Raw genomic sequence first — 24,565 nt, 5'->3', positions numbered from 1 at the left:
GAGATGTTATTTCCATCTATCGTTCTTTGGATATATCTGGTTCTTAGGGCCTGATCTTGTGCCGCTGTTATCATTCCTTCAGTTTCCTTCTTTAGCTCTCCCCTTTGTAACCATTGCCATGTGTCATCGCTGGCCAGTTCTTTAGTCTGTCTCATGTATTGTCCGTGCATTGTTTTGTTGTGCCATTACTCTGTTCTGTTTGTCATTCTCCTGTCTCTGTATATTTGTCGGTCTTCGTCTACTTTTATCAGTCCTTCTTTCCATGCACTCTTGAGCCACTCGTCTTCACTGGTTTTCAGATATTGCCCCAGTGCTCTATTCTCGATGTTGACGCAGTCCTCTATGCTTAGTAGTCCTCTCCCTCCTTCCTTTCGTATTATGTATAGTCTGTCTGTATTTGCTCTTGGGTGTAGTGCTTTGTGTATTGTCATATGTTTCCTGGTTTTCTGGTCTATGTTGCGGAGTTCTGCCTTCGTCCATTCCACTATTCCTGCACAGTATCTGATTACTAGCACTGCCCATGTGTTTATTGCTTTTATCATATTTCTCGCGTTGAGTTTTGACTTGAGTATCGCCTTGAGTCTCTGCATATATTCTTTCCTGATCGTGTCCTTCATCTCTTTGTGTTTTATATCCCCTCCTTCCATTATTCCCAGGTATTTGTATCCCGTCTTATCTATGTGTTTGATGTTGCTCCCATCTGGTAGCTTTATCCCTTCCGTCCTTGTTACTTTGCCCTTTTGTATGTACTATTATTATTATAATTTTTTTTTTGCTCTATCACAGTCCTCCAATTCGACTGGGTGGAATTTATAGTGTGGGGTTCCGGGTTGCATCCTGCCTCCTTAGGAGTCCATCACTTTTCTTACTATGTGCGCCGTTTCTAGGATCACACTCTTCTGCATGAGTCCTGGAGCTACTTCGGCCTCTAGTTTTTCCAGATTCCTTTTCAGGGATCTTGGGATCGTGCCTAGTGTTCCTATGATTATGGGTACAATTTCCACTGGCATATCCCATCTCCTTCTTATTTCTATTTTCAGGTCTTGATACTTATCCATTTTTTCCCTTTCTTTCTCTTCAACTCTGGTGTCCCATGGTATTGCGACATCAATGAGTGATACTTTCTTCTTGATTTTGTCAATCAACGTCACGTCTGGTCTATTTGCACGTATCACCCTATTTGTCCTGATACCATAGTCCCAGAGGATCTGCCTGATCGTTTTCTATCACTCCTTCAGGTTGGTGTTCGTACCACTTATTACTGCAAGGTAGCTGATGTTTCTTGCACAGGCTCCAGTGGAGGGCTTTTGCCACTGAATCATGTCTCTTTTTGTACTGGTTCTGTGCAAGTGCCGGACATTCGCTTGCTATGTGGTTTATGGTTTCATTTTTCGTATTGCACTTCCTACATATGGGAGAGATGTTATTTCCATCTATCGTTCTTTGGATATATCTGGTTCTTAGGGCCTGATCTTGTGCCGCTGTTATCATTCCTTCAGTTTCCTTCTTTAGCTCTCCCCTTTGTAACCATTGCCATGTGTCATCGCTGGCCAGTTCTTTAGTCTGTCTCATGTATTGTCCGTGCATTGTTTTGTTGTGCCATTACTCTGTTCTGTTTGTCATTCTCCTGTCTCTGTATATTTGTCGGTCTTCGTCTACTTTTATCAGTCCTTCTTTCCATGCACTCTTGAGCCACTCGTCTTCACTGGTTTTCAGATATTGCCCCATTGCTCTGTTCTCGATGTTGACGCAGTCCTCTATGCTTAGTAGTCCTCTCCCTCCTTCCTTTTGTGTTATGTATAGTCTGTCCGTATTTGCTCTTGGGTGTAGTGCTTTGTGTATCGTCATATGTTTCCTGTTTTTCTGATCTATGCTGCGGAGTTCTGCCTTCGTCCATTCCACTATTCCTGCGTTGTATCTGATTACTGGCACTGCCCATGTGTTTATGGCTTTTATCACATTTCCGGCGTTGACTTTTGACTCGAGTATCGCCTTGAGTCTCTGTTTATATTCTTTCCTGATCGTGTCCTTCATCTCTTTGTGTTTTATATCCCCTCCTTCCATTATTCCCAGGTATTTGTATCCAGTCTCATCTATGTGTTTGATTTTGCTCCCATCTGGTAGCTTTATCCCTTCAGTTCTTGTTACTTTACCCTTTTGTATGTTGAATAAGGCGCATTTTTCTATTCCAAACTCCATCCTGATGTCCCCAGATACAATCCTTACAGTCTGGATGAGGGTATCTATTTCCTTGATGCTCTTACCATACAGCTTGATGTCGTCCATGAACATCAGATGGTTAATTCTGTTGCTTCTTTTCTTGAGTTGGTACCCGGCATCCATCTTTTGTAGTACTTTTGTCATGGGAATCATGACTACTATGAAGAGGAGTGGGTACAGTGAGTCTCCCTGGAAGATCCCTCTCCTGACATTAACCTCTGCTAGTCTTATTCCAGAGCTTGTAAGTATTGTATTCCAGTTGCGCATTGTATTTTTGAGGAAGCTTATGGTGTTTTCCTCTGCCCCATATATTTTCAGGCATTCTATTAGCCCTGTGTGTGGTATCATGTCAAAGGCTTTCTCATAGTCTATCCATGCCATGCTTAGGTTGGTTTTCCTTCTCCTACTGTTCTTCATTACCATTTTGTCTATCAGGAGCTGGTTATTAATTATTTTTATTATGATTATTATTATTATTATTATTATTATTATCATTATTATCATTGTTATATATTTTTTTTGCTCTATCACAGTCCTCCAATTCGACTGGGCGGTATTTATAGTGTAGGGTTCCAGGGTTCCGGGTTGCATCCTGCCTCCTTAGGAGTCCATCACTTTTCTTACTAAGTGCGCCGTTTCTAGGATCACACTCTTTTGCATGAGTCCTGGAGCTACTTCAGCCTCTAGTTTTTCTAGATTCCTTTTCAGGGATCTTGGGATCGTGCCTAGTGTTCCTATGATTATGGGTACAATTTCCACTGGCATATCCCATATCCTTCTTATTTCTATTTTCAGGTCTTGATGCTTATCCATTTTTTCCTCTCTTTTTCTTCAACTCTGGTGTCCCATGGTATTGCGACATCAATGAGTGATACTTTCTTCTTGATTTTGTCAATCAACGTCACGTCTGGTCTATTTGCACGTATCACCCTATTTGTCCTGATACCATAGTCCCAGAGGATCTGCCTGATCGTTTTCTATCACTCCTTCAGGTTGGTGTTCGTACCACTTATTACTGCAAGGTAGCTGATGTTTCTTGCACAGGCTCCAGTGGAGGGCTTTTGCAACTGAATCATGTCTCTTTTTGTACTGGTTCTGTGCAAGTGCCAGACATTCGCTTGCTATGTGGTTTATGGTTTCATTTTTCGTATTGCACTTCCTACATATGGGAGAGATGTTATTTCCGTCTATCGTTCTTTGAACATATCTGGTTCTTATGGCCCGATCTTGTGCCGCTGTTATCATTCCTTTAGTTTCCTTCATGAGCTCTCCCCTCAGTAGCCATTGCCACGTGTCATCGCTGGCTAGTTCTTTAGTCTGTCTCGTGTATTGTCCGTGCATTGGTTTGTTGTGCCAGTCCTCTGTTCTGTTTGTCATTCTCCTGTCTGTATATTTCTGGGTTTTCGTCTACTTTTATCAGTCCTTCTTCCCATGCACTCTTGAGCCACTCGTCTTCACTGGTTTTCAGATATTGCCCCATTGCTCTATTCTCGATGTTGACGCAGTCCTCTATACTTAGCAATCCTCTCCCTCCTTCCTTTCGTGTTATGTAAAGTCTGTCCGTATTTGCTCTTGGGTGTAGTGCTTTGTGTATTGTCATATGTTTCCTAGTTTTCTGGTCTATGCTGCGGAGATCTGCCTTCGTCCATTCGACTATTCTTGCGCTGTATCTGATTACTGGCGCTGCCCATGTGTTTATGGCTTTTATCATATTTCTCGCGTTGAGTTTTGACTTGAGTATCGCCTTGAGTCTCTGCATATATTCTTTTCTGATCGTGTCCTTCATCGTGTCCTTCCATTATTCCCAGGTATTTGTATCCCATCTCATCTACGTGTTTGATGTTGCTCCCATCTGGTAGCTTTATCCCGTCAGTACTTATTATTATTATTATTATTATTATATTATTATTATTATTATTATTATTATTTTGCTTTTGGATAATGGCTAGTTGAAAGCATGAGATTGGAATATATAAAATATTCTGGAGTCTACTGATATTTGTTTTTACTTTTCAGTATTACGGTAGTCATGGATCACATAACGGCGACTTACCTGAACAAGGTGTACTCCAGCGGCTGCTTTATAATCCTTGAATCTCCTGTGGAGATCAATTGCACCTTTGTCTTTGACACACTCATTTTAGAAGCTAAAAACTATTCCATGGACGGCATTCTTGCAGACACTATTCCCCTATATGGTGGCAATGCAGCAATCTGGTAAGCTTTGTATTGTACCTTGAATATCTGTTTGTATTTTTGTACATTAGATATTTGTTAGATTGTTATGTTTCTCTGTTGTATCTTTCTCTCTGCTTCTCTTTTTCTTTCACATGCAGGCTTTCTATAATGAGCAAAATTGCTTCAAAATCATTGTTTTCACGTTTTCTCAATAATAATAATAATAATAATAATAATAATAATAATAATAATAATAATAATATAAAAATCATCGGAAGAGCCCCTAACCCACGACGTCTGCGCCTCCTAGAAGCGCTTTTTATTCTTGAGCGAGAGCCTCCCCTCAACACCACTCAAGAAGCGTTCCTGACACCGACATTTAACTAAAATGAATATAGGTAAATTGAAGATACTAAATTCATTACTTTTTTGTAATTCCTGCGTGGCGCTTGCTATCAAAGTCTGTTTACCTGGAAAGCTATAATTCATTACCAGTTATCGTCCAAGTTTCACAACCCCCACCCCCTCTTAGGTCTGAGTACGGTACATTACCAATAAAAGGTGACATCTTTTACATGATTGATGCCTTGAGTGCAATTATTGTTCCTCTTACGCAATATACTTTATCAAGCCCAAACTAGTTTGCTTTTGATTTCTATTTTTCATATGTGGATTAGAATCCATTTGGGTCATGTATAATCTCCCTTTAGTGTTTTTATATGGTAAATTGTATTAAGTACTGAGTGGCTAAATATCTGAAAGTAAGTCTTGTAGGAATTAAGTTACAATCCTTATAAATGTGCTCGTTTGATAAATATCATGCTTAGCTAGTTTGGTGCAGATAGAACAGAACCCGAATTTAACAGGAATATGTATAGCAAAGTTAAAAACAACCTGAATATGTGATAGCTAAAGGGTTATGTCGGTGTTTATCTCTGCACTGGACCCACAAGGCTATTGCTCGAATCCTGGCCAGACAAAATCCACTTACGGTCATAATTCCTTCTGGGTGTAAACCACTCTCAAGGTAAAGTGAATTTCATGTGAGGGGATGCCTGTTGCTTTGAGACATGTAAATTAAGTGACGTGGTTATCATGAACAGACACTTGTTACAAACCTAGATTGGTTGATTTTGATTTTACGTAAAAAGAAAATTAATTCAACAGAAATATGTACAGCATAGTCTAAGTGAACTTGTACATGTCTTCATGACTAAATGCATAAGTAATTTTCCAATACTGTATCACCCCAAAGGCATGAGTTCAAATCTTGTCCATGGCATATCCCCATGTCATATAAATTCATTTGGTAGTATGTTATTCTTAATATAAACTGAATTCGATGTTATGGATATTCATGGTTTTTTAATAACTATAAGAAATAATAGTAGATAGGGTAGCGTAAAAACAGAGAGAGAGAGAATAATCAAATAAAGTGAAAATAATGAGAAAGAGAAAGGGAAAACGAAGGAGAGAGAATAACCAGAGTATGTACAGTGAAAATAACGAGAAAGAGAAAGAGGAAGAGAGAGAGAGAGAGAATTGAACTTTGGTGTGTGAGCCAGAATTTGATCAACAAAACCTTAGTCGCAGGAAGTTGAACCATAACACTATCGCAATTAAAATCTTAAAGACCATCATAAAATCTTTGACCTGTGACCTCGCACCAGACTTACTCAGCTTCTAGCAAGAATGCAGCTCCGCCTCCAGGAGGAGGTATTAACATGTTAAATTATTGACTCCGCCTGGAAAAGGAGGAATTAACATGCTAACCCCACCTAAAAGGGGATGGGGACAAAATAAGGAAAGACTACTCCATGAATCAAGAATCCAGTTGGGCGGAGAACCAGATCCTAAACCGCCTAAGGAAGTGGTGCCGAATTCGAACCGAGGGTGGCTGAATTTCAGAACGACAGAAGAAGCGAGAGAGGACTGGCAGCCGTCGTTCAGAAAAGAAGTAGTAATATTGCCAGGGTCCAAAAATCGATTTATAAGCTTTATAGTTGTAACTTGTCCATGTGCTCTTTACCACAGTAAAGAAAGAAACTCTGTCGTTTGTCTCATTAAAACTTCTGAGAGACTAAGACTACAAAGATGACTAATCCAGAACTAACATTAAGAAGAAGCATAAAGTTAAACATAGAACTAGACTGCAGAACTAATTATCAAGAAGAAGAAGCAGGTAAGCAATCATATAAGTCGAACACTCTACCTTACAAAAACTCACCAAAGTTTAATATCTGAAAGTTTGTCCAATTCGCGTGCGAATTAAGTGAAAAAACTATCTTTAACAAACATGTTTTACTAAGTTAGCATTCAGCTATCATGAATGAGATGGGTTGATTTTCATTTTAAGCGTCAAACCTGAATGCGACAAGACTATGTGTGATGATATGTAATATCAATTCCATGATAAAAAGAAACGTAATACATTCCTTAGAATAAAAACATAACTCCAAATCAGGGCACAGGTCGAGCAGGAAAGAAACGCCCAAAAACACAGTCACAGGATGCGCGCGAAGGCTACGTAAGCAAAATAACCAACACACAAACGAAACCCTCCTCTTGCTCTGGGAACCTACTTTTGCTCCCACGAGAACTAACTGAATATGATGAATCAACTTAACCTAAAAAGAGGTGTTTGTTCATGCACACGTATGTCTGTTAGGTTTGTAACCTATTCCACTGTATGTTACTTTGTAAAACTTCACTTCTTCTTCGTCCTCCAACTCTCTAGGAAGCATTACCACTCTCTTCTGAAAAGTCTATCTCAAGATGCAACCTAGACAGAGAATATACCTATTTTTGGCTAACTTCCGTGTTTCCCGACATCCTTCTATTGTACTAAGATGAAGAGAAGAAATTGAAGAGTATCCCCTTACCTGTCTGCAGAGAGGGAGAGAGAGAGAGAGGTTGTTAAACATCTCCAGACACACTGCTGTTTGCATTTGCAAACTATTCAAGTACCAACTGAGGACTGTGTACGGACACTTAAATTATAAGTGAGTCCAGTCCCCTAACATATGTACCTCCGAGTCAAAAGGATTTGTGTCTCTCTTAATGACAGAATGGAGATGTCACTATTTAAGTCTGTACAAAACCCAAAACACATATATGTTCGGATCTTGACCGGGGTAGAAGCACTTACCGTGTGTAATTTCCTTTTGTGTAATTCATTCCCTGGGCAAAGTGAGAATTAAGTGACTAAAGTATCATTGATAACAACGCATACTGATGATTCTTTCAACACCCTTATTCTTTCCCTGCCGCATATCATAGGCTCCAGTGGGAGCAGAAACAATGTATTTGATTTAAAGTTATATCTCTCGACTCAAATTCGACATTGTTTTGTTACTCTCTTGCCCCTCTCTCCATTTTCAACCTTTTCAGAAACAGATACTCGGAGAGTGCCAATCGCAATAGCTCATTGCATGATACTAGAACCCCCATACATCCTTCAAACACATTTCTGTGCAGAGACAAGACAACAATCACTAGATGAGAGAGATCGTCTGTTTCCTTTCTCCTCCACCACAGGGATACTTGCCATATTCCCAAAAGCCTTTTTCCTGAAAAATATTGACATGGGAGTCATATCTTTTACTTTATTTTTCAGTGCTCATCTCATTCTTTTTTCATCTTAACAGAGCACTACCTACTTGTGTTCATCTGTTCCTTAAAAATGTTACTCGCAAACCAAACCAGTCGTAGTTCACCCATTGTGATTCAGATTACATATACGCACCTCGCTAGCTGTCTGACCAGTCTTTAATTAAGTGAGATTCAAGTGACATCATACAATATATACTTAATCATTCCAATATGAACTTCTATGGTTTTCGTACGTTAATGGTTACTGGGATACCTAAGGCAATGGTTTGTTTATTAACATACCGCATTTATATCAGAGAAGATAATGTGTCGTGCACGATAACTATTGATTATAACCATTTCTCTCATACTCAAAGCTCGTACAAGTTTTGAGAAATTCAGTTGCTCAGATTGCACTTCTAAACGAAGCTCCGTCTTTTTCATGTAATATTTTGTTTGCACGAAACATTAACTATATTCTATATACCGTGCAATTTTAATCATATTGTTAAAGAAAAAATTGTCATTTGCAATGGCACCAAAACGGATTAGTTTGACAACGTGAAATATGTATATAAGTTTACATGAAAATCACTAGTAGAATGTCTCTCTGGTACGATTTTTTTTCATTTCTTTGTGAATTTTTACTTCCCGTTAAAGAAATACTTGGATGAAAGAAATGCAAAACATAAAATAAAAAATTAAATTACCAACTGTTGTTCACCATACTTTCTCCTCCAGGATTAAGGCTGAAAATCTGACAGCAAAGGTAACTGGAAATTTAAAACCGATTGAAATGCAGTTCGAAAGCGTGTATGCCGATCTAGAACTAGGACAATGGACCGTAAGTTGTGTAATTTAACACGTTTCTGTATGGGTAGGGGTGTATGACTTTCTAAAGGACGACTCATATGTACACACGTTTGTCTTTAATTAAAAAACATTGTTTTTGAGGTAAGCCTAACGTGGTTTCTTCCTAATATAGTTTCAGCTAGTTAAGCGTATTGGGATCTGAAAGGAATATCAATTTTGGAAAATTTATTCTTAAAGTTTAGAAAGTTAAAATTTCAATTAAAGGCAATTCTGATACCTATAGTCAATATGACCTAAAAAGATCTAGATAATTACAACTTCAATTAGCACAGAAATTCATCATAAGTGTCATGTCATACTTTGTTTCGAGTGGAAAATCTTTGAGCAAACTGACACGTATTTGAATTTCTGTTAAGTTTACCTCGGTTTTCCCATTGATATCAATCTATATCTACGGTGTAACAAGAGAAGAAATGCTTGTTTAAATAGAGTACAGTTGGCTCCAAGTATTCCTTCACCCCTACCCTTCTATTTTACGAAAGTGGTATGGTAACACCGCAATGAAACCTATTTGTCTTGAAACGACGGACGTGAATGATCGAGCTATTGGTGTCAATGCTCATATTTTTTAAGCACTACCATAGGCAATATGTTAATGGTATACGAATAATAATTCACATTACAAATGAAATGAGTTATCGTTAAATAGAAAAATAGTATAGTAAATAGTAATAAAAATAGCAATGATAAAAATCATATTCAGTCCTGATTAATCGTACAACGTCAACCTTCGTTGCACAAGGGTGTGGCTGGTGGCGTTTGCTGAAATCCAACTTAGTTCAATGTAGATATTTGGTGTCAATTTCAGAACATAATTATTTAAATGGAAATACACTTTCGATTTACATAATCCATCAATTTATAAGGTGATGAGATTATAAACCACAAATTTCAAGAACTATAAATATAATTTCATAAAGGAAATTATAAAAGCCATTGGCAGGTTATGAGACGGAAGGCTTGGGGAGAAATTACTATTAAAAAAAAAAAATAAATAGTAGACAACCAGATGTATAAAGGTACAAATATATCCAGAGTATTACATATTCTTTTTTTTTTTTATTCGAGCCATGTCTCATCAGAATAGCCTAGATGTAAGTTTCTCGAGTCATCCGAGTAACAACAGTGGTACATATGGTTACACACTGGTAAATTCAATACTTTGATATGATGAGAGACTGAAGTGTGGTTGGGTTTATTTAATGTCAATTTCGTTGGTATTGTTAGACATACTATATAGACCTTTTATAAAACCTTGAGAATGACAACAAGGACTCGATAAAAGTTGTATAACAGAGAGGGCGATAGATAGATAGGGAGAGAGAGACTGAACTATGGTCGAGTTTATTTTCTGCAATTTAGTTGGTATTATATTATACAATACTGAATTGACCTTTGATAATACCTTGAGAATGACAACAGGAACTCTATTAAAATTGTATAACAGAGAGAGAGAGAGAGAGAGAGAGAGAGAGAGAGAGAGAGAGAGAGCTACAAAGATCTCGTTCAATATTTAAAATTTGCCTCCACATGCGACCTATCAAAACAAATTAATTACTATTTATGCAATGTTGAATTGTAAAAATGAAAATAAGCAAAACAAAATCGCATTTTAATCATTAATAGTTTATCCATCCCCCATTATGGACAATAATATCTTGCAATCTGTTTAGCATTGACGAGACTTGGTTATACACAACTTGTGGGTTGCGGCAGAACAGTTCCCAATCGTTGAGAACATAGTGGAACAGACACTGGTGGTTACGCTCCTGGCTCTGCTCTGCTCCCAGCTGCAGACGATTTTCACCCAGACATTCTCGATCGGGTTCAAGTCTCCTGCTTTGCTCGGCCAAGGAAGGAGAACGATGTCGCGCTGTTCAGCAAACCATGCTCGGACAATCCTTGAAGTATGGATGGAACAGTTATCCTAAAAGAAATCTAATTTATTAACCATACTATGAGAACAATGTGGAAGGATAAAGATTTAGGATAAAAATATCTTTTAAATATAATTGACAAAATAGCGAGGTTTAGTCCAGCAAAAGTAGTCACAATAGTAATAAATAAAAGGGCTTGAGTAGTAAAGGAGGAGGAGACTTGGGAGATGTGCGTTTATAAGGATATTTGGTCTACTTTCCATGAAGAGGCAAGAGAGACCATATAACAATTTCACTGGCTTTATTTGGCCGCTTTAGATTCATCAGGGAATGCAGATCAATGCTATTATGCAAGATCCTTTTGCAGTTGTAAAACCAACAAATCCAAAACGAAATTCGTTTCAAGTAATTTGAAACTACTTTATGAATTTTTACTATAATTTTCAAGAAGTACGTTCATATATAAAATACTAGAAATAGAAAAAAAAAACCGCACATACCTGTATGGTAATAAAATGCTCAGGATAGGGAAGAGCATAAGCGCGAACAGAGGGAATCATCACCTCCTCCAAAATTTCGAGATACTACTCAACGTTGAACCTTCCACTGATCTCGGCCAGTTCACCAACGCCATGCAGGTGTATCCACCCCCAAACGTTACTGGTGATATGGCCGCTTTTGGCCTCTTGATAGATATTCTGGCTGCCGTATCTAGTATTAACACGCCTCCAGCAATGCCCCGAAGTCTAATCCCTTTTGCAAATAACGCTGAGCAAATTCCAACCATGCCGCTTCATGCCGATCTTTGAGCTTTTGTTTCACTGCCGGAGTCCTATGGTGGATACTGTCTGCGTGGAGCCTATTTCTTATAGTTCCAGCCGAAACACAGGAGTTCAGTGTGTCCCTTAAGCCCCGTACACTCTATGCATCATGATGCTTGCAGTGTTAGATGGATGCATTGAAAAACGACTTTTTCAACACGAAGCCGCATCACCAACGTGTTGATGGGGCAGAGCCATTTCATTACTCAGCTCAGTGATGCACGAACATTGAGAGGGGGAGGATGTCCGCTCACCACCACCCGCCAAACCCCTTGAGTGGGCAAGGACTAACACTACATTTTATTGAATTACTGAAGGAACATCCATCTGTTTGGAACATCAAATGCAAGCATTACAAGATGAGAAACATCAGGAGTGCAAGCTTGAAAACCATAAAATCAGAGTTATCGAGTTTTGTAAACTGTACATTGCGGAATGAAGACATTACTAAAATGCTGCACACCCTGAAGACACAATTCTACAGGGAAATGTCTGCAATCAAAGCATTACAGAAGTCTGGAGCTGGCATGGAAGATCTCTACACTCCAAAGTTATGGTGTTTTGATGAGCGGCGTTTCTTGTAATAAAATAATATTGGAGGCTTGCATACGATCCTCCAGCTGCAAGAACGAGCTCCTGGTGATATGCTGCTCGAAAGCTGGTGTCCTGCTTATAAATATATGGTTCAATTTTTTTCCAACAATTTATAAAATGCAAGGACTGGCATTCTTGTGTAATTTTCAAAGTCTGTTGGATTTTCGACTTGTAGCTCCAAAAATATTTCATTGAAGCTTCCCTTCAGAGGTCGCCGAGAAAGCCATTGCTTACACCACAAGGTTCTACATTTCTTCCTCAAAAGTTTCTTTTTTGCAGCACACAGAGCAACTACACCCCACAGTAGTCTCTCCTAGCAAAGTGCATCATCGGCAGACATCCTACCGTTGAAAGCTGAACTGCGAGAACAAGTGAGCAGTGTTGCAGTACAGTTTGGCCGCTATTAATTTTTTTCAACACCACTACTGCATCACGTAGCTGATAGTTGATGGCATAGTGTGTACCATGCTTTATGGCAACTGCATTTGTAAGTGGGCTTTGCGTGGCTACTTTCGTAATCGCCTTATCTTCTTGGGGGGTCGTTTTTCTTGGCCCATCAGCTCCTGGCCTGTCGTTGAGGTTTCCAGACTCCTCCCATCTTCGACACCAAAGTTGATTCCCTTCCAATACGTTTGTAAGACATGCCAGTCTCACTCACGGCCACAATTCTGCTCCTGTTGCTGATCCTTTGTTGATTACGATCCATTGTCAACTCCAGTCACTACACCGCTACTAAAGCGAATGACTGATTGGAATAACAATGGTCACGACATCACTTACTAGCTCCGTCTCTCTATCATTTTAAGCTATACAACTATTATCGAGTCCTTATTGTCATTCCCAAGGTATTATAAAAGGCCTATATAGTATTGTCTAATAATACCAACGAAATTGACAGGAAATAAACCCAACCATACTTCAGTCTCTTTCTCATCATATCAAAGTACTGAATTTACCAATGTGCAACCATATCTACCATCAGGGTGGTTGTGCTGTTGCTCGGATGACTCGAGAAATTTACATCTAGGCTATTCTGGTGAGACACTGGATATATTTGTTCCTTTATACATCTGGTTGTCTACTAGTAATTTCTCCCCAAGCCTTCCGTCTCATAACCTGCCAGTGGCTATTATAATTGCCTTTATGAAATTATATTTATAGTTCTTAAAATTTGTGGTTTATAATCTCATCACTTCATAAATTGATGGATTTTGTAAATCGAAAGTGTATTTTCAATCAAATAATTATGTTCTGAAATTGACACCAAATATCTACAATACATTGAACCAAGTTGGATTTCAGCAAACGCCACCAGCCGCACCTGAGTGCAACGAAGGTTGACGATGTATGATTATTGAGGGCTGAATATGATTTTTACCATTACTATTTTTATTGCTATTTACTATACTATTTTTCTATTTATTTAACGATAGCTCATTTCATTTGCAATGTGAAGTATTATTCGTATACCATTAACATATTGCCTACAACAGTGTTTAGAAAATATGAGCATTGGCATACCAATAGCTCGACCATTCACGTCCGTCGTTACAAGACAAATAGGCTTCATTGCGGAATTACCATACCATTTTCACAAAAATAGAAGGGTAGGGGGGTAAGGAATACTTTGAGGCAACTTTACCTGAGTGTGACGCAATCACCACCGCTACCTGGGCCACTTGTCTGTTTTCGCTCTACAGGAAATTAATGGGGCCGAATTTGAAACGGCCAGAAAATCGTTAATAGGGGGACGTTAGCACTGAAACCCATATATTTTTATTGAGAAAAATACAAATCCATGCAGTAGTATGTAAAAATACTTTTTAATTATAAAAAAATTAAAGACAACTAAGCAACTTATTTTATATGATATTATATACTTGATGGTCTTAATCAAATTGTATGTCTAAATGCTAAGTTCCATGTATTAATGATTTCATGGGCGATTCAAATCCGGGCCTTTTAATTTCTTATGGAGCGAGAACAGGCAGGTGGCCCAGCACGTGACCCGTGACGTCACGGCTACGGTAGGTACTCTATTAATGAATGGTAGGTATTTGGGTAATCAGAACAATAATATTCGAATATTATACATAACTATAAATGACATTCAGCCAAATATTAGGTGATAATGGCGTTTCAAAGAATGGGTGTGTAGCTTCACATTGCATCATAACAAATCAAGACACTCATGAAAATTTTATAGATATGCCATTTTTCATGAAGTCATAATTCACGAAGAATAAATGTAGAAACCCGTACGGTACCGAATGTGTATTCTAATTAGATTCAAGGAAGGTAAATCAGTCTCCATGACTGGGTCATAAATACCTAAATTAAGTGATCTGTATGCATGATCTAAACTCCTGAAGAGGAAGACATTTTCTTATCACAAGATTTAATATCCTCTATAAAATCCCATATAAAGCAGAATTATGAAATGAGGAAATTTTTAAATTCTTTCATGAGTCCTTTCTTTCTTTCTATATATATATATGTATGTATATATATATATATATATATATATATATATATAATATATATATATATATATATATATATATATATATATATATATATTATATATATACACACACACACACACACACACACACACACATATATATATATATATATATATATATATATATAAATACGTACATATATGCATATATATATATATATATACACATATATATATATACACACACACACACACACATACGCATGCATACAGGCAGTCACCGGTTATTGGCACCCTCGGTTATTGGTGGTCTGATTTTACAGAACTTGTCTAGCAACGATGATAACTGGAGTTTTGGCGCCGATACTATCTTAACAGTGGCACTGATCCCTGGCTATCAGTGCTATTATTGCCAATTTTTGGTTGTCGCTGACTTTTGGTTATTGTCACACCTTCGGGAGCGTAACCCCTGCAGGTAACCTGGGAATGTGTGTGTGTGTGTATATATATATATATATATATATATATATATATAATATATATATATATATATATATATATATATATATATATATATATATATATATATACAGTAATACCCTGAACTTAGGCGATTCGAGTTGTGCAAATTCACAATAGTGCGAAGTTTTCATTGGAATCTAACTAATTGTCATACGCGAGTTCTTCCCAATAATGCGAACATTTACAAATCCTCCAGAAACACTGCCAAACCCTGCAAAAGTGTTTATGTTTAATTTATTATGTAAATTTTCAGGTTTTAAAACTTTTGTTTATAAAATCTTTATTAAATATGTATAAGTTTCATTTTTGTACATGCACAAATATGATACAGTTAGTGCATACTATTCGTACTTTTACAAGATGCAATATGCATTCACAACGTTACTGCACTTTTCAAAGATAATGTCCCTTCAGAAACTTTTTTTAATACCTGAAGTACTACTAGTATACATACTACAATTTTTAAGACCAAAGTCCCATCATAAAGAGCCGGTTTAACACCCGCACATTCACAAAGAGATGATGTACCACAACACAAATTGGAAACGGAAAAGTGAATGAATTGTTCAAGATAGGCTAATTACAAAACATTTTCCCACATTCTATTCCCCCTCCCGAAGTTGACGATCATACAACTTGGAGCTCCTGACTCCCAAATTAAGTTGGCCTATAATAGCATGTCCGTTATCTAATAGTCCACTTATTTTCGGGTGCCTCACTCAAATTGATCTGCACGCTATCACCAAGTATCCGGTACCATATATATTCAGGGAAGAAAATTTAAACTCAAATAAAAATTATACTTACGGGCAACTTAAGGTGAAAATTCCCCGCAGTTTGATGTATAAAGCCAACTGGGTGTGTTTGTCTCTTAACTTCCCGCCGGCACGCACCACAGCCAGTATTCGGCTAATTTTCGCCTTAGTAATATTTTTACTTTCATTGTTCATTATATCCAGTAGACAGGCACTAACATCATATTATATCCTCACGTCTGTTCAATGGATTTAACATTGCTAATATGATTTATAATGTGTTTCCAACGGTCATAAAAATCGGACAACCGAAAGTGCAAATCTGTCAGCTGTGTGCAAGGCATAGGGCGTCAATCACTGGAGTAGCGATATTCCTGCCGAGAGCGACTTCGGGAGGCCATATTGAAAGGTCTCAGTCCAGCTCTTAGTACTATATTTTATTACTATTATTCTTTAAATCTTTATTATTATTATTATTATTATTTCTTTTTTTTTGCTCTATCACAGTCCTCCAATTCGACTGGGTGGTATTTATAGTGTGGGGTTCCGGGTTGCATCCTGCCTCCTTAGGAGTCCATCACTCTTCTTACTATGTGCGCCGTTTCTAGGATCACACTCTTCTGCATGAGTCCTGGAGCTACTTCATGATTATGGGTACGATTTCCACTGGCATATCCCATATCCTTCTTATTTCTATTTTCAGATCTTGATACTTATCCATTTTTTTCCCTCTCTTTTCTCTTCAAGTCTGGTGTCCCATGGTATTGCGACATCAATGAGTGATACTATCTTCTTGACTTTGTCAATCAACGTCACGTCTGGTCTATTTGCACGTATCACCCTATCCGTTCTGATACCATAGTCCCAGAGGATCTTTGCCTGATCGTTGTCTATCACTCCCTCAGGTTGGTGCTCGTACCACTTATTACTGCAAGGTAGCTGATGTTTCTTACTAAGGCTCCAGTGGAGGGCTTTCGCCACTGAATCATGCCTCTTTTTGTACTGGTTTTGTGCAAGTGCCGGGCATTCGCTTGCTATGTGGTTTATGGTTTCATTTTTCGTATTGCACTTCCTACATATGGGAGAGATGTTATTTCCGTCTATCGTTCTTTGAACATATCTGGTTCTTATGGCCTGATCTTGTGCCGCTGTTATCATTCCTTCAGTTTCCTTCTTTAGCTCTCCCCTCTGTAGCCATTGCCATGTGTCATCGCTGGCTAGTTCTTTAGTCTGTCTCATGTATTGTCCGTGCATTGGTTTGTTGTGCCAGTTCTCTGTTCTGTCTGTCATTCTCCTGTCTCTGTATATTTGTGGGTCTTCGTCTACTTTTATTAGTCCTTCTTCCCATGCACTCTTTAGCCACTCGTCTTCACTGGTTTTCAGATATTGCCCCAGTGCTCTGTTCTCGATGTTGATGCAGTCCTTTATACTTAGTAGTCCTCTCCCTCCTTCCTTTCGTGTTATGTATAGTCTGTCCGTATTTGCTCTTGGGTGTAGTGCTTTGTGTATTGTCATATGTTTCCTGGTTTTCTGATCTATGCTGCGGAGTTCTGCCTTAGTCCATTCCACTATTCCTGCGCTGTATCTGATTACTGGCACTGCCCATGTGTTTATGGCTTTTATCATATTTCCGGCGTTGAGTTTTGACTTGAGTATCGCCTTGAGTCTCTGCATATATTCTTTCCTGATCGTGTCCTTCATCTCTTGGTGTTTTATATCCCCTCCTTCCATTATTCCCAGGTATTTGTATCCTGTCTCATCTATGTGTTTGATGTTGCTCCCATCTGGTAGCTTTATCCCTTCAGTTCTCGTTACTTTGCCTTTTTGTATGTTGACTAAGGCGCATTTTTCTATTCCATTATTATTATCATTATTATTATTATTATTATCATCATTATTATTATTATTATTATTATTATTATTATTATTATTATTATTATTATTATTTTATTATTATTATTATTATTTGACCCAATTTCACAGAGAAAAATTATCTTACGAAAACAGGTCTAAGCATTCCAACCATTGTGGTCAAGGCCTAAGTATCTGCTCTTGGATCTAAGCAGTGTCAAGCATAAATGGTTCCTGTGTAAATTACAGGACTTTCTTTGCATACAGTAGCGAAGCACTATGTAAACAGTAATGTAGTACAATCATTAAACACTAGCATTCACAGTGTACTTATACTCAGTAAGCGCTCACACTTACATACCATCACTATATACACGCACACACTTAACATACACTCACACTCAATAACACTAAGCACTCTGAATACCCAACACTCACTAGGCACTCACTATACACTAAATGCTCACTAAACACTTAAAACACTAAACTTGCTAAATACTCATTATACCCGAAACACTCGATAAACATTCAATAAACACTCACTTAATCCTAAACATTAAATATACACTAAGCATTTCCTAAACCGTAAGCACTCATTAAATACTAAATGCCTACTAAACCCTAAATACTTATTAAATACTAAACAGTGAATGAACATCCACTCATTAACAACTCAATAAACGCTTACACACTAAACATTTGCTAAACACTAACATTTGCAAGACATTCACTAAACACTCACTGAATACTTACTAAACATTCGCCACACTCAAACAATTACAAAACTTTAACTGAACCTAAACACTCACTAAACATTCACTGAATACTTACACAATAAACATTCACTACACCCTGAACACTCACTAAATACTTAGACACTAAATATTCACTAAACACTAACATTCACAAGACATTCACTAAACGCTCACTTAACATTCACAAAACATTCACTAAAACCCTAAAGACCAAACATTCATTGAATACTTACACAATAAACATTCAATAACATTCACTAAACCCTAAAGACTCAGTAAACATTCACTGAATACTGACACATTAACAGTCACTAAACGCTTACTCACTAAACCCTAACAATTCACTAAACACTTACTCATTAAACATTAACGATAAAAGAAAAAACGATAAAAAAAATTCACAATCGCACTATATTTTTAATTTCTCTTGTTTCATTTATTAAGCTAGGTGATTATTTTTTTGGTCTAGTTTGCTCTTATATTTATTAATGATCTTCTTGAGAGAATGGAAATGTTCAAAATAACTTGGTGTGTGGAGAGATTGTTTAAAAAACAGAGATCCTCTGTGTCCTTCCTCAACCAGGTGTATTATATCTGCCGAATTTTACACCAGCCGAAAAAAAGTCGACTATAGTAACAACAATACTCATTCCTAAAACTGATAATACAAAAATGTATCCCCGATTTTCATTAGTATGAATGTCAGTTGAAACCAAAAGAAGGTAGTCCAGCTTCGATAAAACAAACCGAATAGGCTATAGCCCAATTATTATGATCTGTACTCTGGACTATCAGCGTAGTATAATACATACGTATTACTATCTATTTAATGCGTGCGTATTACTCTATTTAACAAATGTTATATACATAGACATTTTACAGCAATAACTCTAATAATGATAAGAACTTACATGCTATTTTACAGTGCCAATCTTCCAGCCACCGCTACATTAATGTTCATCTCGTAAACAAAGCTAAAGCGAGTACTATAATTAAAGTCAGTTGCTTGCTTGACTAAATAATAATATGACCATATTATTATGGGCCTACAGATGACTGTTATTTATAGGAAACAAACAAATAATATTTGTATTAAATAAATACAACGCATATAGAAAGGATACAAATATTTATTAAATATATTACGATAATTTATAATACGGATCAATAAAAGCCTACTATCTAACCTAGACATAAATCATCAAGGTTTGCCTTTCCCCCCCCTGCCCAGCTGTTAGGGTGTGACTGTCAGGGGGAAACCACCCACTAAAATGTCTGGCATTACTGTCACAGCAATCTAGGATATGAAGTGCTATTGTAGTACAAATTTTACTTGGTGCCCTCCAATGTTGGCTTCCGGCCAGATCCTGTCTCCCCCTCCCCACTCGTTGTGGGGTGTCTGTCAGGAGGTAACTACCCACTACAATATCCGGTATTACCATCACAGCATTCTAGGATATGAAGTGCTACTGTAGTCCTAATTTTACTTGGTATCTCCAATGTTGGGTGCAGATCCTGTCTCCCCTACCCCATCCCCTTCCCCCCTTCCCACCCATTGTGGGGTGCCTGTCAGGGGTTACCACCCACTAAAATGTCTGTTATTACCATCACAGCATTCTACGTAGGATATGAAGTGCTATTGTAATACAAATTTTACTTGGTATCTCCAATGTTGGATGCAGAGCCTGTCTCCCCCTCCCCCTCCCCCTCCCCACTCATTGTAGGGTGTCTGTCAGGGGGTGGGGGTAACCACCACTAAATGTCTGTCAATAACACCGCAATACTCTAGGACGTGCAGTGCAATTGTAGTACAAATTTTACTTGGTATCTCCAATGTTGAATGCAGATCCTGTCTCCCCCTCCCCACTCGTTGTGGGGCGCCTGTCAGGGGGATACCATCCACTAAAATGTCTGTCATTACCACCACAGTATTCTAGGATGTGCAGTGCTATTGTAGTGCAAATTTTACTCTGTATCTCCTCAGTTGGATCTAGATCCAATTAACACCCCCTTTTCAATGCGTCTGTCAGGGGGGACCCACCCTCCAGAATGGTTGTCACCGGTCATTCTATAATCAGTAGAGTCTGCAGATATATTATATATTAGTTTCATCTGGTATCTCATATACTGGATCTAGACTCAAAATCTAACAAGCAATTAGTGGCACTTGTTAAGTAAGCTACCCATATATTTCAGGCAGATGGTCAGTTTCGCAGTTTACAAGTCTACCCCTAAATACAGGTAGGGGTGGGGTACAGTCGGTATCTCATTTGTTGCATCTCAGTGGTCCGGGGCTGCGAGGCTAAAATTCGGAAAAGGGCCTCCAAGAGCTACTGAAATAAGGCGAAGCAGGTTTTTATGAAGAGAGACCCAAACATAGTGAAGATGGAATCTGCCCTTGCAGTATGGATAGAAGACTACCATAAAAAAGACATCCCCTTGCAGGGCAATGTGATTCGGGGGAAGGCTTTGCAGTTTCATAAGAAGATTGTGGAAGAGGGTAGTACTACAGAAGAGCCACAGCCAGGAACGTTGTTGACATCACCAGACAGTGGAAGTTTTCAGGCCAGCAGGGGATGGTTTGACAAGTTTTCAAAAAGGTTTAACATCAGGAATGTGAAGCTGCATGGAGAGGCTGCATCTGCTGATATCAAAGCTGCAGAGAGGTATCCAGAGACCTTCAAAGAAATCATCCAGGAGATGGGATACAGGCCTGAACAGGTCTTCAACATGGATGAAACTGGACTTTTCTGGAAGAGAATGCCATCAAGAACAACTTGATGAAGGAAGAGGCCAAAGCTCCTGGATTAAAGGCCCAAAAAGACAGGGCTACACTCATTGTATGTGGGAATGCTGCTGGCCACATGCTAAAACCAGGCTTTATTTATAAGTCTGCAAACCCCAGTGCCCTCAAAAGCAAAAATAAGAAATTACCTTGCTGTCTACTGGAGGCATAACTCCAAGACCTTGATAACCAAAGTCTAAACATCCATCTGTTTTACACCGATGTTCATCCCTGAAGTGGAAACCTATCTTTCCGACTTAGACCTTGATTTTAAGGTGTTGCTAATTGTGGACAATGCCGGAGGGCACCCCACAGAACTGTCTCATGATGGTGTGCAGATTAAATTCCTCCCTCCCAACAACATCTCTCTCATACAGCATATGGACCAAGGAGTGATATGTGCATTCAAGGCTCTCTATACACATAATGCTCTGCAACACCTGGTAAATGCAATGGATACAGTGGAGGATTTCACATTAAAAAATATTGGAAGACATCATCATTGCATTATGCCTTTCAATAATTCACTCTGCCTCTGAGACATGAAAAAAAGAAACACTGAATGCATGCTAGAAAAAGCTGTAGCCAGATGCAGTCCATGACTACAAGGGCTCTCGCCGAAGGAGATACATAATGCAGCTGTCAGCAAGGCTGTGAAACTGGCAAAATTGCTTGGGAGTGAAGGATTAATGGATTTGCACCGAAAGAAGAAGTCAATAATCTTATCCATGTCCACTCTGACAACCTGACGGATGATGACTTACTTGAGTTGACCAACGTCAGCTAGTGAAGAAGATGAGGAATCGGCAAAAAAACAAGAGGATGACGAGGGTCTTTCAATTGAAAGTCTTGGAATAATCCTTAGGACACTACAGGAGGTGCTAGCCCATGTAGAAAAGTGGGGTCCACAATTTGAACATGCTCTGAAGGTGAAAAACGCCATAGAATTAGCCATGGACACATACAGAACCCTCTACCAAACCATGAAGAAACGGCAGCAGAGCAAAATAACTTGGTTCTTCACTCCAAAATCCACACCTTCGCAAGAACCCCCACTCAAAGAAGCCCAGGCTGAAGTACCTATAGCAGCCCTGGCAGAAGAAATCTGGAAATTTCAGAACTGGGGGGATTCATTATATATATCAAAGGTGCGGTAGTGAATTGTTAATCTCAGCTCTTATATATATATATATATATATATATATATATATATATATATATATAATATATAGATATATATATCAAAGGCGAGGTAGTGAATTGTTAATCTCAGCTCTTTCTAGTTAGAGACAAGTCGGTTAGAGACAAGTGTTTGGATTCCTCAAAGAATGCTGAAATAAAAAAACAGCCAGGAAGGATGACCAATGCACTTTGAGGTCAGTGACGCCTTGGAAATCACATGCCTTGGGCAGGAGCACCCGTGTTTGCTGGGTGCCACACAGGGCGTGTCTGCGTGTGTGTTAGTAGCAAACAATATATGACTTTGGTTATGGGAATGTGTTGAGAAAGAGCACTCATTGATTACTTGTGACAGAGTGCAGAACATGCCTGGAAGAGGTGTTGAGAGGTGTTGCAGACCCACTGAATAAGGTAACGTAAGAAAGAACTTTGGAAAAGTTAACCTTTGAAGTAATAATTATAGGGTCTGGAGAAAGAGAAGTGTGGTGGGGTACACATTCTTTTTGATTAACTTTCATGGCAAAGTGATGTAATAATTGTGGTCTCTTTATTTCAGAATATATATATATATATATATATATATATATATATATATATATATATATATATATATATATATATATTATATATATATATATATATATATATATATATATATATATTATATATATATATATATATATAAATACACAGTAGTACCCAGAACTTACGCGAGGTTAGGTTCCAAACTCCCTCGCGCAAGGCAAAGTTTAGCACGGTCTCTAAAAATGCTAATAAATGCTTGCTTCTAGTGTCTGAACACTAAATATGACCCTAATCATGCAACTATTAGGCTAACTTTTAAATGAAATTAAAGTTACTGTAATTTGATTCAAAAGTCAGTTTGATACATTACCCTTAAAAGAGAAATAACTGGTTGGCGTTAAAATAGTTACAGTACAGTCTATGATTTAACTGATTTAGGGATTCAGCTAATCATGTTTGTTCCAACTCTCCTGGTCCTGTGTTGGTTTTGCCTGTGAGGGGTAACTGTGAATGAGAGAGAGAGACAAAACGTACATATGTACATACATTATGCACATTAATTGGACTGTACAGAAAATAAAAAAAAACAGGAAGTATGGGTACTCACCAGTGATGAATGTTGATTTTAAGATGATGATGAATTAGCTGTGCAGTACGATGAATGAGGATGAAGATGACTGCACAGCGTACTAGAGGAGTTACAGCTCCTCAGAGTCCTCCTCTTCCGATAGAGGAAATTCTTCTGCCAGGGCTGCTACACGTACTTCAGCCTGGGCTTCTTTGAGTGGGGGTTCTTGCGAAGGTGTGGATTTTGGAGTGAAGAACCAAGTTAATTTGCTCTGCTGCCGTTTCTTCATGGTTTGGTAGAGGGTTCTGTATGTGTCCATGGCTAATTCTATGGCGTTTTTCACCTTCAGAGCATGTTCAAATTGTGGACCCCACTTTTCTACATGGGCTAGCACCTCCTGTAGTGTCCTAAGGATTATTCCAAGACTTTCAATTGAAAGACCCTCGTCATCCTCTTGTTTTTTTGCCGATTCCTCATCTTCTTCACTAGCTGACTTGGTCAACTCAAGCAAGTCATCATCCGTCAGGTTGTCAGAGTGGGCATGGATAAGATTATTGACTTCTTCTTCGGTGCAATCCATTAATCCTTCACTCCCAAGCAATTTTGCCAGTTTCACAGCCTTGCTGACAGCTGCATTATGTATCTCCTTCGGCGAGAAGCCCTTGTAGTCATGGACTGCATCTGGCTACAGCTTTTTCTAGCATGCATTCAGTGTTTCTTTTTTCATGTCTCAGAGGGCAGAGTGAATTATTGAAAGGCATAATGCAATGATGAATGTCTTCCAATATTCTTTTAATGTGAAATCCTCCACTGTATCCATTGCATTTACCAGGTGTTGCAGAGCATTATGTGTATAGAGAGCCTTGAATGCACATATCACTCCTTGGTCCATATGCTGTATGAGAGAGATGTTGTTGGGAGGGAGGAATTTAATCTGCACACCATCATGAGACAGTTCTGTGAGGTGCCCTCCGGCATTGTCCACAATTAGCAACACCTTAAAATCA

At 38.3% G+C, this 24,565-nt stretch overlaps 1 protein-coding gene across 1 annotated transcript in view; it reads left to right on the top strand.

Moving 5' to 3' along the window:
- The window catches only part of LOC135217453 (uncharacterized), a 144,476-nt gene that overhangs the window by 110,509 nt on the left and 9,402 nt on the right, over positions 1–24,565 (top strand). The window contains exons 5-6 of the mRNA XM_064253328.1: positions 4,237–4,437; positions 8,731–8,833. Coding sequence (XP_064109398.1) covers positions 4,237–4,437; positions 8,731–8,833 — 304 coding nt within the window. The remainder of the gene's footprint in view (positions 1–4,236; positions 4,438–8,730; positions 8,834–24,565) is intronic.

This window comes from Macrobrachium nipponense, chromosome 19 (assembly GCF_015104395.2).
Source record: "Macrobrachium nipponense isolate FS-2020 chromosome 19, ASM1510439v2, whole genome shotgun sequence".
NCBI lineage: Eukaryota > Metazoa > Arthropoda > Malacostraca > Decapoda > Palaemonidae > Macrobrachium > Macrobrachium nipponense.
The sequence above is the reverse complement of the archived record's forward strand: the minus strand, read 5'-3'. Positions and strand labels throughout refer to the sequence as shown.